General features: G+C 48.4%; 3 protein-coding genes across 3 annotated transcripts; 2 read left to right on the top strand and 1 right to left on the bottom strand.

Moving 5' to 3' along the window:
* Positions 1-266: 266 nt before the first annotated feature.
* Positions 267-1,488, top strand: LOC101785783 (abscisic acid receptor PYL4). Its single transcript, XM_004984828.3, has one exon. It carries the CDS (start codon positions 400-402, stop codon positions 1,060-1,062), a length of 663 nt encoding a protein of 220 aa, XP_004984885.1. The 5' UTR covers positions 267-399; the 3' UTR covers positions 1,063-1,488.
* An 8,440-nt stretch (positions 1,489-9,928) lies between these two features.
* LOC101785376 (malonyl CoA-acyl carrier protein transacylase) lies at positions 9,929-13,061 on the top strand. The gene is made up of 10 exons (XM_004984827.3): positions 9,929-10,280; positions 10,640-10,725; positions 10,835-10,901; positions 11,309-11,451; positions 11,605-11,653; positions 11,725-11,862; positions 11,952-12,032; positions 12,205-12,381; positions 12,483-12,569; positions 12,692-13,061. The coding sequence occupies exons 1-10, from the start codon at positions 9,990-9,992 to the stop codon at positions 12,752-12,754; spliced, it is 1,182 nt and encodes a 393-aa protein (XP_004984884.1). The 5' UTR covers positions 9,929-9,989; the 3' UTR covers positions 12,755-13,061.
* A 601-nt stretch (positions 13,062-13,662) lies between these two features.
* Positions 13,663-15,650, bottom strand: LOC101784981 (40S ribosomal protein S7). Its single transcript, XM_004984826.2, has 6 exons — positions 15,549-15,650; positions 15,322-15,421; positions 15,101-15,174; positions 14,897-15,020; positions 14,162-14,344; positions 13,663-14,006 (listed from the first exon to the last, which is right to left on the bottom strand). The coding sequence occupies exons 2-6, from the start codon at positions 15,394-15,396 to the stop codon at positions 13,884-13,886; spliced, it is 579 nt and encodes a 192-aa protein (XP_004984883.1). The 5' UTR covers positions 15,397-15,421; positions 15,549-15,650; the 3' UTR covers positions 13,663-13,883.
* Between the last annotated feature and the right edge of the window lie 11 nt (positions 15,651-15,661).

Consider the following 15,661-nt stretch of genomic DNA (forward strand, 5'->3'; position numbering starts at 1 on the left):
ACATGAAGTGAGATGAAATTCAAGAATATTTCGGCGTCGGTTATACCAAGTTTTTCTTCGTAAATTATCGAAAAGATCAAGTAGCAACGTCCCCCCGTGCAACTTGGGCAAATTGTTGCGAAGTAGACCCCACTTAAAGATGATTTAGTTGAATTAAATTAAAGAGGAAGCACAATTAAAGTGAGCACACAACTGGATACATATGATGCAACAGTGCGAGCCGGGACAAGTTGGCTGCACTTTGCATATATAAACGCCTCCACCCCCATCAACCTCCTCACCAGCCCCCACCCGCCGCCGCAAGGAATTCCACCGCACACGAGACCAGGAGAGGAAGGCGCACACAGCTAGCTACGCGAGGCCAAGAACAAGAACAACAACCAGCCAGCCAGCGCGAAGATGCCGTGCATCCAGGCGTCCAGCCCCGGCAGCATGCCGCACCAGCACCACGGCCGGGTCCTGGCCGGCGTCGGGTGCGCGGCGCAGGTGGCCGCGGCTGTCGCGGCGAGCACCGTGGGGATGCGGTGCGGGGCGCACGACGGCGAGGTGCCGGCGGAGGCGGCGCGCCACCACGAGCACGGGGCGCCGGGGCCCGGGCGGTGCTGCTCCGCGGTGGTGCAGCACGTGGCGGCGCCGGCCGCGGCGGTGTGGTCCGTGGTGCGGCGGTTCGACCAGCCGCAGGCGTACAAGCGGTTCGTGCGCAGCTGCGCGCTCCTGGCGGGCGACGGCGGCGTGGGAACGCTCCGGGAGGTGCGCGTCGTGTCGGGCCTCCCCGCGGCGTCCAGCCGCGAGCGCCTCGAGATCCTGGACGACGAGAGCCACGTCCTCAGCTTCCGCGTCGTCGGCGGCGAGCACCGGCTCCAGAACTACCTCTCCGTGACCACCGTCCACCCGTCGCCGGCCGCGCCCGACGCCGCCACCGTCGTCGTGGAGTCCTACATGGTGGACGTGCCGCCGGGCAACACCCCCGAGGACACCCGCGTGTTCGTGGACACCATCGTCAGGTGCAACCTCCAGTCGCTGGCCACCACCGCCGAGAAGCTCGCCGCCGTGTCGACGTGAGGAGGGACATCCATCTCCGTGGGCGATCCGATCGATAGATGGTTTTTCCGGGGGCGGGAAAGGGTTGCGTGTTTCTTCGGCGCGTGAGCTTTTCTTCTTCTTCTTCTTGTTTCTTTGTCACTTCACATTTGACCCCTCATCTTTTTCCATATTTTTTTCTCGTTGTTGCGAGAGACACACAACCCTCCCTCCCGTCCCTTGTCCAAAGATTCAAGAGATGACAAATCGATAGAGATTTAAGTTCCGGCACACGCTCGAATTTCTCTGTACATATATATGTTCATGGTAGTAGATATGGTCTGGAAAGCACAAAGCGCACAAGATTGTATGTCCTTTTGCAAGTTTTGATCTGAATGTACCAAATGCATAGTATGTGCGTGTCCCGTGAGTACAGAAAATGAGAAAACTGATCATGCTTCCATTGTCGATCGAGCTTGTAACAGTACGTGGTACTCACTTCGTTAGTTTGACACCCAGCCAGTCAACTTAGTTTGTTGCTACTCTTAATTGATCGATGCATAATGATAAAGCTAGCTACAAAAGGAAGCAGGAGCACATCTATCGCTGCCAAACATGGAGTATGCAAATGCATTTCCCGGTTGCAGATCACACATCAAATAACGAACAAAGGGTTTAGATCGATCAGCGCCTGACGCAACCTAACAGTCAGCATCAGGGAGCTCTCAATTCGATCGATATGCAGTTTTTAAACCACATTTAAGCATCTCATGCCATGACCAATGATGAGATTATGCGGAAGCACACCTTGCGGGATCGGACTAGGCAACGTTCGAATAGCTAGCAGAGACCGATCACTAATGAAATCGCAGAAAAAACTCCGAGCAAATTGATAATCAGCCAGTGAGTCCCGGACCCTGCAGGCTCGATCATCGTAAGATCTTTTGCTCGTCGCAAAATAAAACCCGGTCCGACGCAAAGGCCAAAGGGGGCGTGGGGACGAGACGACGAAGGCGAAGGCGAAGGCGAAGACGACGAGCCCCTGCCCCTGGTTGAGATGAGGAGTGAAACCCAGGGGCCGCGCGGCGAAAGTGCCCGCCCACTTGCGGCGCGTCGCGACATCTCGAGCTGTACCGCCCCGCCGTCCCGCTCCACGCGCCAGCCAAGCCCAGCACGGCAGCACCCAACTTGCGCGCGGGCAGAGGCAAAGGGCCTGTCGTTGCTTCCCTTCTCGATCTCACCTCACCTATCGCGTCCGTCCGTCCCTCTCGGCCTCTCCCCCTCGCACCGGCCGTTTCGAAATTCCTCCTTGACCCCCTTTTGTACACACACACACACACACACACACACACACACACACACACACACGTTGCTGCTCGGCAACTTGCCCGGCCCGTCGGTAAAAGAAAAAAAAAAGAAAGGAAAGGAAGAACAGAGAGAGCACGGGGCCGGGACAGCGGGCCAGGTCAGCAGATGTACGTGACGCGAGTAATTAAATGCGCAAGTGGGCGCTCAACTTGCATGTCTGATCGCGTGATTAGCATTCACGGCTGGTTCCTCTTCCTCCCCCGCAAGCGCCTTTAATTCTTTTCTGCCCCTCTTGGTATTCAAGTTGGGCGGAGTCGATGGATGGATGGATCCTTCTACTTGCTTCTGGAACGATCTCGACGGGCTCGCCGGTCTCGACTAGGCCGTCACCGTCCGACAGCTAGTCAAGCTGTTCGGTTTGCGGTGCAGCAACCATGCAACGCAGCGCTGCAGCATCTCCCCACTTCCGATGCTCTGAACGGGGAAAGGAATATGACAGTTGGGAACGCTCAAGAGTTGGTCTGTGAAACGGGATGGAGAACGGTGGATATAACAGCCCGAGCTGTTGGCTGCCAAACGGCTGGGCTGTTTAACTGTTTTACAGCCACAGCTGCAGCCGAAAGTAGCTGCAGCAAACAAGAAGTATGCATGGAGTATGCATCAACATAATGCACGATCTATTCACCCAGCTATATATGGCGCCAGTGGCCGCGGTCGTGCGGTCAGACTGAGTGATTAGACAAAATCCACTTGGCTGTTTATCTCATTATCATCTGGTGCTAATAATGTACATTCAACTGTGTGACCCGGCCCGATAGATATCGTCTAGTTTCATCGAACATAGCCTGTTCATCCTTGTCGTCTTTTCGACGACTACACGTACAGGGACTTGGATGATGTTGCTGCGCTGTGCCAAGTTTGGTGTTTCCAGGACGCGAGCTGTGTGGAACTGTGGATGGATAGACCATAGACGATGCCTGGTGAGTGACTGACTGCATGCCGATCGAGATGACTGAAGAATGATCTTCCTGCAGGGGACTATCTTATTGTCTTATTGCTTGGACTCATCCGCAGCTAGCACCACTAAGTGGATAAAGCGATATATGTGTCGATTGTTTATTCCCCTCTCACCAACAGAGGGAACGCACTATGTGTGTAGTAGTATATATACAGTGCCATGCATTATCCTCATCGGGAACAATATTCTTCTGCGCTTTAATTATCTGCATACTGTTTCGTAGGATTGCATATTACTCTTAACATCGATTGCTCGTTTATGAGCCAGAAACGCATGTAGTAATTGCAAAGTTAGCAAGTTAACGATGGAAAAGTTCTCCAAAAAAATCAAAATCATGGAGAATAGGTAAAAGAAAAAAGTCTCATCAGATGCTTTGCTGCATCGACACATACTTTTATCTATACACTCACTTAGATGTATCCGTGAGAAACATAGAACATCAAAGCTAATAAGGCTTGATCCTAGTGGGCAGACCCTCTGCTAATCAGCCTGGTTCTCGGATGATAGCTCGGTAGGCTTAAAATATAGTAATCTATTTTTTGCAATTTATCCTAATCAAATTAGCTAGGTCGAGCTATATAGTGTGACCAACGACTCTAAATGCATGATTGTATATGGAGAAGAGACCTGTCCTGCAGTTGTTTTAGTTCTCTCTCAGACTTGTTATTACTGTGTTAAGTACTTAATGCATTCACACACCATCAGCCATCATCACCAAATTTAAGTTGGCCCATGCTATCTGATGATCAGCCAGTTAAGGTGGGCCCAGATGCAGTCTTATTTTACAGATCAGATAGCTGTAGCCTGTTTGAGAACCAGCTAATTCGATCTGGGGCTATGTATCCTACTATTACTAAAAATGGTGATCTGTTTTGTTTCCTGGTACACTCAGTATAGCCTTCAGGCTGATGAATCTATCTGGCAAGGCTGAGTCCGTCCGTCCGATCCTGCTTCTGAGCTCATTACTGGGGCTGCATTCCATTCGGGCACGTGTGATTGGAGCCAAAACACACTCAGAGGACAAGACCCTCTTTGCTTCTCAGAAAAGCAGATTTAGTTTGGGAGGAGAAGCAAATTTTCCGCGCGGAATGAAGTGCTAACAACTCAACATCAACCCGTTCTGCAACTTGCAGAGAGTGATAAACAAGGATGGCTTCGTTCGGCGGTTGGAGAGGGAGGAAAGGGAAGAGAACATCGACCGAAGCACCGCGCCAACTTGCAGCTCGCGCGCTCCACGCCAAAAGCAGACGGGCGCCCCTGGCGTTGATTCGGGCAGTACGCCAACTCCAAGGCCCGGGCGTACGCCGGCTCGGTCGGCACTTCTGGCTTTCTTTTTCTTTGTTTCCTCGTCGCCTTCCCTCGGTGGGTTGGTCTCCCCTGGCGGGTTGGCTCCTCCGACTCCGTTCGGCGACGCGTTTGTTGCCTTGCTTGCCCTTGGTGTCAACACAACTACTCGAGTAGCGTGCTCCACTAGTCGCAGTTGCCTCATCTGCGTGACATGGGCAGCTAGGGCATGTCGACTCGGTCGAGGATCTCTGTAGGCTGGGGCGGCTCCTCGCGATCAGCTCCTGCTCTGATGTGAGACTTCCGGACGCAATGCTATCCACGTCGCCGGTTGCTACATGTCCGGATCTCGCTCCCTGCAGAGATTTTCGTGCGAATGTTTTTGTTTGGAAGGGGAATGCTGCCGACTGCCGTCCTATTCGGCTCTATTTGTCTCGCTCGGCGGCAGCATGTGTGGAACTGTGAATCCAACGCGGCCGGCCGACATTGCCGACGTGCGTGCGTGCGTGCGAATGAATCGGTCCTTGCGACACTCCCAAAATCTGACCGACGGTCGTTTCAAAAAAAAAATCTGACCGACGGTGATCAGGTTTCTTTTGTCCCCTTTTCTTTTAAGATACGGTGGTCAGATTTCTCCTGATCACGCTGCGGCGCGCGACGATCCTTTCTACTTCTCCGCACGGCGCACGGTGTGCCCAAGCCCGCGGGCCGGGCGACGCGAACACAACACGTACCCGCTCTCGCGCGCGGTCGCGGGATTCATCAGCTCGCGCATGCAAATCTCGCGGCTGGGGTATCTCAGCTGAAGGCAGCGCACGCGCTGCACTGGCCATGCGGGTGGGCGTGGTCGTCCGGTCGCGCTCGCACGGCCGCGGCCGCCGCTCGCCGTCTCTCGGTCGTCGTCGATCCATGTTGGCAATCGCAACCGGCAGGTTGATGCCTTCATGGGTACGCAGCTACATGCGACTCTACTGTACCTTTACCTCCCATCTTTTTGACCGCATCTTGTGACCTTGTACCGATTCTGTACTCCCTTCGTTCCAAATTACTAAGTCTTCCAACTTTCTTTGAAGAGTCAAATTATTTTATATTTATCAAAATTATAGAGAGAATTATAAAGATTTACGGCACCAAATAGATATAATATAAAAATATATTTAATAAAAAACTAATGATACTTATTCGGTACCATGAATATTAGTGCTTTATTATATAAATTTGATCAAACTCGAGACATTTTGACTTTTAAAAAATTTTGGAATAACTTATAATTTATTCTAGACCCTGATCTGATGAAGTGACTGCTGACCGCTCCACGCTGGAGTGCTGCCCGAACCACCAGCCTCCGTTAGCCTGCGTTGGGCTTGCTCTTATATCGCCTTTCTCCGCCGATGCACGCCTGCAAGCTGCTGCAGCGGAAGAGAGAGTAAAGGAAACTACGTCGTACAATAACACGGTACTCCTACTCGTGCGTACTCGTACTGCGTACGTGCTGGCCAATCGATGTCATAACACGCACCAAACAGTGTCCAAGTGGTTAGACATTCCAGATCCTGCGTTCTAATTGGCCAGTCGAGCAAGCCAGGATCGTTCGCCGCCGACAGCTAGGGTATCTTGCATGATCTTGTTGGTCACGTTGGTCAGCAGACTGATTAGATTAGACAGTCCACTTGGGGGTTGGTTTATTATGATCAGCTCAGCTGCTGCCATACATATATAGTAGTACTTCTAGGTGCCATTCGGTCTCGTCAGTTAGTTTCATCGAACATGCCCCGAAAACCAGCTTTTGTACAAAGTGTCTCTTTTCGGCGACCGGACGAGCGAGCAGCAGAACTCCTGTAATTGCGCACACTCTGCAGATATTACCTAATATTCCTTTTAGAGTATGTTAATAAGGAGTAGTATAAGATTACAAAGCGATTACTCCTTTCAGAGCCACACCTTTCCGATGTAAATAAAATGGCGATGAACTCCACGTACTCCTTTAACAGTTTTTTTTTGAATGGTATCGGCAAAATATCCGACCCCATTCGATCCAAAATTGTTGGGCCTCTGGCCGGCTGCTTTGAATCCTATACCAAAGTTGGCAACACGTTGCTCAGAGAGAAGTGCTCTGAAAAGTTAAATGTTGAAAAGAAGATAAATAAAAAGAGGCGTCACTGGATCTGGATGGTAGCTCGACGTTGCTATTTGTTTCGAAATTTTCTCCGGATCGAAAATGTTGAGGGTGACAGACTTATCCTGCAATTTGTTTTATCGGTCTCACTTGGTATGGGCTTGTTTTGGTCACGAAGCATCATCCACCAGATTGGCTCACGAAAGTTGATGATCAGCTAATTAAGGTGGGCCTAGAAGCAGTCCTATTTTAGGGGTAAAATTAATAGCTATATATAGTCTGCTAAGCACCAGCTAATCTTGGGGCCATATATGGCGATTTGTTTTACTCGTGATGCGCCTGATATGTTTCAGCTGTCATGGTAGGTCCATTAACAGATTCATATCTTTCTTTCCGAGGGTGACTAACAAATTCACATCGATCCAGAGTGGCGGAGCTTGATAAAAACTGAGAGGGGGGCGATCAAGTAATAGAGGGGGCCAAATTTGCAAGTTTTTCTGCTTAAGTGGTAGAATTAAATCCCTCTTAAAGAAATTTTTGTACTTCATTTCATAGGTCCTGCCTGCCCTTTTCTGTGCAAATTATTGGGTTCTTTTCAGCACTTGCTGTGCTTGGTTGGAGAGTAATATAATGCTGTTGTGCCACAACTGTAACAAATTTATTAGGCATAAAATGTTCATAAGGTAGCATTTTGCGGACCGGATCAGGATCGAGCCGGGCCGACAAAAAACTCGGATCATTTTGGGCTGAAAATTTGTGCCCACGAATAACCCATGAGCGTTGTCGAGCCGCTCGACCCGGGCTCGAGCCGCCCGTTCTTTTTTAGTTGAAAAACAAATGAAATTAATTATTTGGGCGGGCTTAGGCTAGCCCGATTTTTTTTTCGAGTTTCGTTTTCACTAACCACGCGGCCCGGCAGCTAGCGTGGGCGGGCCAAAACCCATCAAACACCCACGCACAGTTTCATGAACACTGCTATCAAGATTGGGAACTAGGTAATCATGCCTGCTCTCTCATCGTGAAGACCTTATCAAATAGCAAAATTGCTGATGTGAATTGAAATTTAATGACCATAAAATTCACCGTGAAACTAATACGGCCGTTCATCTTATTAACCCGTTTCAACGGAGGGATAGGCGGCGGCCGCCGGCTCTTAGAATCGAAGCAAAACTTGTTTTTGGAGAAGCCGGAAAAGCTCCCCAAACCAGGTGAAGGTATGAAGTGACGGTACCAAGGCGGCTCTAGCTCCGCAGTGACCGCAGTCAGCACCAACACGCTGCAACTTGCCTAGGTAACGCGAAGACGAATGGCTTCGATTTTTGGAGGGAAAACTCCGCCAGGCAAGGCAGTTGCTCTCCACGCCAAAAGTAAAAGCATCGGCGAGAGCAACTGCAACTGCAACTTAGGCTGCTCCGATTTCTAGCTGCACAGTATATATTCTTCTGATACGTTTAAAAAATCGTTCTGATGGACAAGGAGCAGTAAAGCGCCTTTTTTTCCCCCACCCCTTTGCTTCGTCGTCTTGCATTCGTGATTTGTGTCACCTTCTACGCTCTCTCGCCACTCTTTCGCCGCACCCGCGCTGACTAGTTGCGTGCGTACGTACTTCCGGTGCGCAGCGCCGTGCACGAGCGGGCGCCGTGCATGGCCAAGTAGTTACGGTAGGGTTTGCCTCGTGATTAGCTTGCTCCTGTGATGAGACCGCTGGCTTAGGAGTAGCAGCTGCCGGCTGTCGCCAACAGTTCCTCCCCAGACGGAGACGGTACGCGAGGCGAAGGTACATGCCCGCGCCAGGCGAGCACCGTACCAATCCACCACGCCGTCCGCCGCCCACGGCACGGACACGCGGGCGTCTCGTGGGCTGATGTCGCGTGCACGTACGCGGGCCGTGGTCCGAGTCCGCCCAGTCTCGCGCGGTCGCATTCGCGCACGCACGGCCGATCGGATCGCCGTCTCGATCCGAGTTGGCAAATGGCACGGTCGTTGATGGGCGCGCGCGCGTGACTGTACATCTCGCTCCCTTTCAAATCCTTCCTTTTTGACCGCATCTTCTGTCACATGTGGCTTGCGGGGTGTGCGCGGGTCGTGTAGCGCTCGATTTTTCGTGGGTCTTTTTCAGCTCAAAGTGATTGCAGCTGGTACTCACGAGCGAATTGTAGAGGATTGGTCCTTTTCTGTTACAAGCTCCTGTACGCTACGGTTGTCATCAAAATCGTAGATTCTACATCGAATAGGATCGAAATCACAAGATCTGGGACATATAAATCGCAGGAACACAGATTCTATCGAGTAGAATTGTAAAAAGCGGATCCTAAATCAAGACTGTAAAGAGGGAGGTCAGAGCATATAATCATGATTTTGACAACTATGGTCTTCCTTTGGCTGCACATTTTCTAGTCGATGTTCCTTAGCTCACACGATAGCTAGCATAGGAATCGGCTTGGGGCTGGGACATCTGGCCGGACTCTGTTCCTTCTTTACGTAGGGATTGAAAAGGATCGTAACTCGTAAGGTTAGACATTGATTCAGGGGCGTAGCTAGGAATCCCTTTTTTCTTTGTTAGGAGGATCAACAGTGCTGAATTTGCTCAAGATTTGATCAAATTCAAAATTTATAGTGAAAATATCAAGCCATAGGGGGGTCTGCCCCCGCGGCCCCCCTCCCTCCGCCACTGAAGACATTCTCGATCTTGTCCAATCTCTTGGTGAGGTGATTAACCGAATGAACCTGTAAACTTTCTATATTTCAGGTCAGCCAAAGTTATGTTCTTTCTGGACGTCCTAGTAGGTTGAAAGCTTAGCTCAACATAAACAATCTTATTAGCGCCATGCCCCCGAAAAAAAAATCTTATTAGAACCATGAAATTCTTGCAAACTAGCCCTTGCGTACTGAGAAATGCGCTCTAAAAGAAGGAAGTATTTTTGATGCAGAATGGACTCCAAAATGTGTTTTACTATCCCAGATGAGTTTCATCAAAGGGCCCGGCTAAGACCAAACAAATAAGCCCACTAAGTAATAGCCAAGCCTAACCTACCTTCCGTAAAGCCCAGCAGGAGAGCTGTAGACTGAATGAGCTCAGCCCAGCCCGCCGGCCCCGTCTAGCCCATTTTCTCAGCCTTTACGAGCGGCCCAACACGCCGCCATCCTCCTCGCCGCACTTCGTCCTCGTGAGCTCCGCCTCCACCTACTGGCCAGCCATCCTCGCCCACCTGGCTCTACAATTTACAAAAGCTTCGCACTCGCATGCTCTTCGACGCCTCACGCCTGCCGCTCCAGCGCTTCCCGCCTCGCCGCCTCCGCCTCGTTCCGGGCTCCCCGATGGCCTCCACGCTCGCCATCCTCAGGCCCTCCGCGCCGGCCCCGCTCGCTGGGCCCCGGGGCCGGGTTGCCGCGCCGGCGACCGCGAGGGTGGCGCTGTCGTCCAGATCTAGGTACTCATCGGCCAGGGTGTCGCTCGGGTCGGAAGTGGCGGTGGGCGCCGACGCGCTCTTCGCCGACTACAAGCCCACCACCGCTTTCCTCTTCCCCGGCCAGGTACAGTGAGGGCAGAGCGAGCTCTTTTGGCATGTCTCAACTTTGAAAGTAAAAAATGACAATATTATCTAGTTGAATGGAAATTGAGAAGGAATCAGAAGCAATTTGGCATTGGTAGCTATTTCAAAAACAGACTTTTGCACGCTTCAGTTAACGTAGATTAATTTTTGGCCACAAAAGATTAAGGTGTGATGGTTAGATTGTGCCAATAGATTCTGTTGATTTATAATCTGACGCTTTACTGCTGCTGTGATTTGCATATTTTTTTAAAAAAACTCTGCTACTTACCCTTGGGGCATGTTGGCGTCATTAAGGACCTTGTCCCCTGTCCATTTATTTCTGAATGCCTTTAATTTCAGGGTGCCCAAACTGTTGGAATGGGTGCAGAAGCTCAGAGCGTTCCAGCAGCTGCCAAACTGTTTAACCATGCAAATGACATACTTGGGTATCTCCAAGCCTCTGATAGTATCTATGTGTCTTTTTTGGGGGTCTTTCTTGCATTTGATGTACTTTAAAGCTCATGCTGACTCTTTTCTTTCTATTGGTTGACATAGATATGACTTGTTGGATCTTTGCACCAATGGACCAAAAGAAAAGCTTGACTCAACGGTGATCAGTCAGGTATGTTGATTTCAGAGTCCAAATTATTAGCACAAATGCACAATAAGTCTTTTCTTTTGCATGCAGCCCATTCACTACTGCTAAATACCTGCTACTTAAACATTTTTCCTGATTTATATGGTATAGCTTTGCAGTAACTTTATGCCAAACCTGGGAATCCCAGATTTGATTGCATAATTTTTCAACAGTAGCCTGCTCTGGTTCGGTTGCCTGTATTTTCATTTTGAAGCTTGCAGTTAGGATGGGCATTCCAAGAAATTAATCTGGCAGTTTTCCTTTTGCATAAGCTGTACCGCATATTTCTATGACTCAAGCTTTACATAGGATTATGCATTTGAAGTGTAGTATTTTTGCAGTCTTGTCAGCGAAGTGTTGTGTTCTGCTTGCTGAACATGTCCATTTTGCAGCCAGCTATATATGTTACCAGCCTTGCAGCAGTAGAGGTACTACGTGCACGCGATGGAGGCAAAGATGTGATCAACTCTGTTGATGTTACGTGCGGTCTCAGCTTGGGAGAATACACTGCCCTTGCATTTGCTGGAGCTTTTAGGTATTCCTTTTGTTCTATTTAGAGTTTGTCATGTCAAATCATGTCCATCATGGGGTGAACCACTACACATAATAGGCTTATTTTGGTGACTATAGCTTGGATGCGATAGTATATTAAATATGCACACTTACACATCATATATCAACAATGCAGCTTTGAGGATGGACTGAAGCTTGTCAAGCTAAGAGGTGAAGCTATGCAGGTTAGTCCACAGAAACACTAAGAGATTGTTTGATTTTGCACCCTGAATTCTAATGTCAATTGTCTGTGTAGGATGCTTCAGATGCTGCCAATAGTGCGATGGTTAGTGTGATTGGTCTAGATTCAGAAAAGGTGCAACAGTTATGTGATGCTGCTAATGAGGAAGTAGATGAAAAGGAAAGAGTTCAGATAGCAAACTTTCTCTGCCCTGTAAGCGTTTTATCTGATGCTGCTAGTAGAATCTTTTATTTCTCTATTGGATCTTGATTGATATGAAACGAAGTAAAATTACATTACAGGGGAATTATGCAGTTTCCGGTGGTGTTAAAGGTATTGAAATGGTTGAAGCCAAAGCCAAGTCCTTCAAGGCCAGAATGACGGTTAGTGGCCCAATATATCTAAATTTGCTTGAAAGTATATGTTCGAAAATATTATTTTATACCACTCAACTGAGAAATATGGCTATTACAGTTTCAGTATCTTCCATTCACCATTTTTGTTTCATTGCCACCAAAGGATTTTACATGCCAAAATTAACCATTATGTTTCCAGGTTCGCCTAGCTGTTGCTGGTGCGTTCCATACTAGCTTCATGCAACCAGCCGTTTCAAGATTGGAGTCTGCACTGGCTGCCACTGAGATTAGAACACCGAGAATTCCAGTCATCTCCAATGTTGATGCACAGCCCCATTCAGATCCTGACACAATCAAGCAGATTTTGGCGCGGCAGGTGACCTCCATGCCAATCTTAAATTCATATCGCAGGCTAACTGCTTTCTGGGATAATGTGATTTCTGACTGCTGTATGGCTCTGGCTTGCGGGAGCATCAGGTAACCTCTCCTGTACAATGGGAGACCACTGTGAAGACTCTTATGGGCAAGGGGCTTGAGAAAAGTTATGAACTCGGACCAGGAAAGGTGAGAGATTATCTTACAGTTTCTGACTCTATTATTCAGCATGTTGTTTCAAGTCATCGCAGTGTAGTACAGCAGCTTCAACTATTGTTGGTGCAAAAGACTTAATAATGCTCTTGTACCAGGTTATAGCAGGTATTCTCAAGAGGATCAACAAAGGCGCTAGCATTGAGAACATCGGTGCTTGAGATATTAGAATTTCAAGATTTCTGGATCAGATAATAAGGTAAAGGATCTGACGAACTCCTGATGGTATCAAGTTCTATTTCAGAGGGGTGGTGACATGACATCAGGGGCGAGAGAACCTACAGAGGTTATTGTAGGACTTTTTCATAGAGTTCCGTAATTTTTTGGTTATGTTTGTTTACTGCCATGGTTGAATTTTGATCGAGATGTAAAATTGGCACCTGTAAACTCTTGTGTACCATCAATGATCATCTGCACAATATTGTAGTTTGACAGTATTTAAATATGAAGCGCATGCCGTTTGGTGAAGTTTTGTTCTGTTTTCAATGCCGTCACGGGCCCGGCTTCCTCTGCCTCTTCTACCTCCGGTTCTACCAATCTTCCTCCTGCTGCTATCGCCTCTTCACGGAACCGTCACCTCTTCACGGAGACACGGACCAGATCGCCACCGTAAAACTATAGTGCAAGCCCCCAATGCCCCCCCAATGCCCCATATGATCTAAAGGAAAATCTTGCCGGACGAAGGCATAATGGGCAGTTGCTTTGCCGGAGCATAATCTAAAAAAAACCTTGCCGGAGCAACTCAGTTGGAAGGCACAATGGGCAGTTAGTAAATTGCAATGAAATTGCAATGTTTATTTACGGCATGTGGCAACAATAATAACAAAGTTTACAGGACTGACAAGCAACGATAATGCAAGCAGAAAATCTCTTGCGAACATCGAGACTCAAATAGTACCGACATCAATTTCTGTTCTCGACTCAGCCAAACTACCAGCATAACTAATTTTAATCAACGATATAAAACAAAAAAAAAACAAGATATACTTACTAGAAGAGTAAGAGTAGACAGTAGTGTTGACACGTAAAACACGATAAGCAAACTATTTCTTAAGTGGCAGCTAACGCATTCAGCAATGAAACAAATGACGAGTTAACAGGGCAAAGGTTTAATTTAAATGCTCAAAACTTAACATAGTTCACATTCACTGCCAATTTCCAGGTACCGAACACCTAAGCAACAACTTTGGCATCAAAACTATGGTTTTGAAGTACAGAGGGAGCAAACTAGTTGAGACCCCAACCAAAACATCCTGCTTCAAAGAAATGAAATAGAGATCCAGGACATCTTTATGCGTTTTCAGCAACAGGGTACTCAAAGACCACGTCCTTCCCACAAAGCCTGCGGTAGACTGCAGTGAAGGTCTCCAGCTTGTATTCGGTGTTGTTCCTCTCCTTTGGGTCCAAGAAGATCTGAAATGAGCATCATATGAAAATTATCAGTACCCAAATTCATCACCTTAATGTGACAGACATCAAACTATATCCAAACTAAGCCAAGAATAACTCTAAATAACAAAGCCAAAGATTTCAGTGTACGAACAAAGCCAAATAAGAGGCAAGCATACCTTGATGATCTTGGCACCATCCAAACGGTATCTGACACGCTTCCCCACAATCTCAGCTGGGTAGACAACATCCTCCAAGATTCCATCATGAACAGCAGTCAGAGTCCTAGTGCGAGGACGCTGAACAGCTGAACCCTTCTTGGGTGGCCTCACAATCCTTCTTGTGGCAACAATTACAACATCCTAAGTCAAGCAAAAAGAATGATCAAATTATGTTCAATTATTGGAAACCTGTATACAATTATAGAGGAGCACACCAAACAGTATCACTTAGCCAAAAGTTTCCACTCTATATGCCATGGCACCAAAATCGACGTATGGAATAACAACTCAAAACACAAAGCAAATACTAAAGTAACATGTATTAACATCACAAGCACTGAAAAGATAACCCGGGCCAAGAAGAAATTCTGCAAATTTCTAGGAAGGAGTACTCAAACAATTACTGGATGATAATATAGCCTACACAAACAGCATTGATTCTTCATCTGTCACTCAATTCAGATACTCGATGGATTAAAAAGGATATACTGTAACTGAACTGTTCAAAATTCAAGCCATGCATGATGATGGTATATTCAGTGCCGCATTCCTTACTAATGATACATCTACTACTTATGATGCAAGTAACCTCATGCACGATCTCTAGGCCCATTAAAATTATTCAAGCATAGTCAGTAACTGAACATTACAAGCTATGCACCACAATAGCACAACAAAACAAGCGAAATTCACCTTGCCACTGAATTTTTTCTCCAGCTCCCTGACGAGCCTGACATGGATCTTCCTGAAGGCCTTGCGCAGACGGTATGGGACGTGGATCACAACAGCCTTCCTGTTCCCGGCAACATCCATCTGGCTGCAAAGCATCACCACCGAAGGTCACACCACAGGCAACTAAATCTCACAAGTGATTATAGGAAGATACCGGCGGCTTACATAGCATTGTTGATGTAGAGGTCCTTGAGGTCGCTCTTGATCTCCTGGTTGCTGTTCTCCAGGTCAAAGAAAGCCTGCGAGGCATCAACGAGCGCAAATACATCAGACACCGGAGAAGCATCCCCAATCACACACACAGAGCATCAGTTCCAAGATAAGAAAACAGCCAGATGAAGCGACGAGACGGGAGAAGATAGGAGAGGGATTGGAGCTCTGCTCACCTGAGCGACGGAGTCCTCGAACTCAGAGGGCTCGAGGCCCTTCTCCTTCTGGATCTTCTTCCTCGCGGTGTACATCTTGCCTTCCCTTCGCCGCTGGACCCTGCCGAGATGAGATTCGAACAGGACGACGCAGATCAGCAACGAGCGCAGTAGGGACGATAACAATCAGAGAGCGCGTCAAGAGACCGGCGGTGGAATCGAAGGCGGAGAGGGAGACGGATGGATACCTGAGCGGGAGGAGATGGGGTGAGGAAGCGAAGTGGAGGCGCCGGCGCTAGGGTTTGGAGGATGCGTGGGTGGCTGCGCGGGTGGGCGCTCTTATACGCTCCCATAAAACCCT

This window comes from Setaria italica, chromosome IX (genome assembly GCF_000263155.2).
Source record: "Setaria italica strain Yugu1 chromosome IX, Setaria_italica_v2.0, whole genome shotgun sequence".
In the NCBI taxonomy this organism is placed as follows: domain Eukaryota; kingdom Viridiplantae; phylum Streptophyta; class Magnoliopsida; order Poales; family Poaceae; genus Setaria; species Setaria italica.

Bases quoted from the DNA above. Each gene is read 5' to 3' on its own strand.
- LOC101785783 (XM_004984828.3), top strand. From the start codon at position 400: ATGCCGTGCATCCAGGCGTCCAGCCCCGGCAGCATGCCGCACCAGCAC.
- LOC101785376 (XM_004984827.3), top strand. From the start codon at position 9,990: ATGCTCTTCGACGCCTCACGCCTGCCGCTCCAGCGCTTCCCGCCTCGC. The intron at 11,452-11,604 runs GTATTCCTTTTG...TCAACAATGCAG, and splicing joins GCATTTGCTGGAGCTTTTAG to CTTTGAGGATGGACTGAAGC. The intron at 12,570-12,691 runs GTGAGAGATTAT...CTCTTGTACCAG, and splicing joins ATGAACTCGGACCAGGAAAG to GTTATAGCAGGTATTCTCAA.
- LOC101784981 (XM_004984826.2), bottom strand. From the start codon at position 15,396: ATGTACACCGCGAGGAAGAAGATCCAGAAGGAGAAGGGCCTCGAGCCC. The intron at 15,175-15,321 runs GTGAGCAGAGCT...GATGCCTCGCAG, and splicing joins TCGAGGACTCCGTCGCTCAG to GCTTTCTTTGACCTGGAGAA. The intron at 14,345-14,896 runs GTGAATTTCGCT...TGCTTGACTTAG, and splicing joins AGAAAAAATTCAGTGGCAAG to GATGTTGTAATTGTTGCCAC.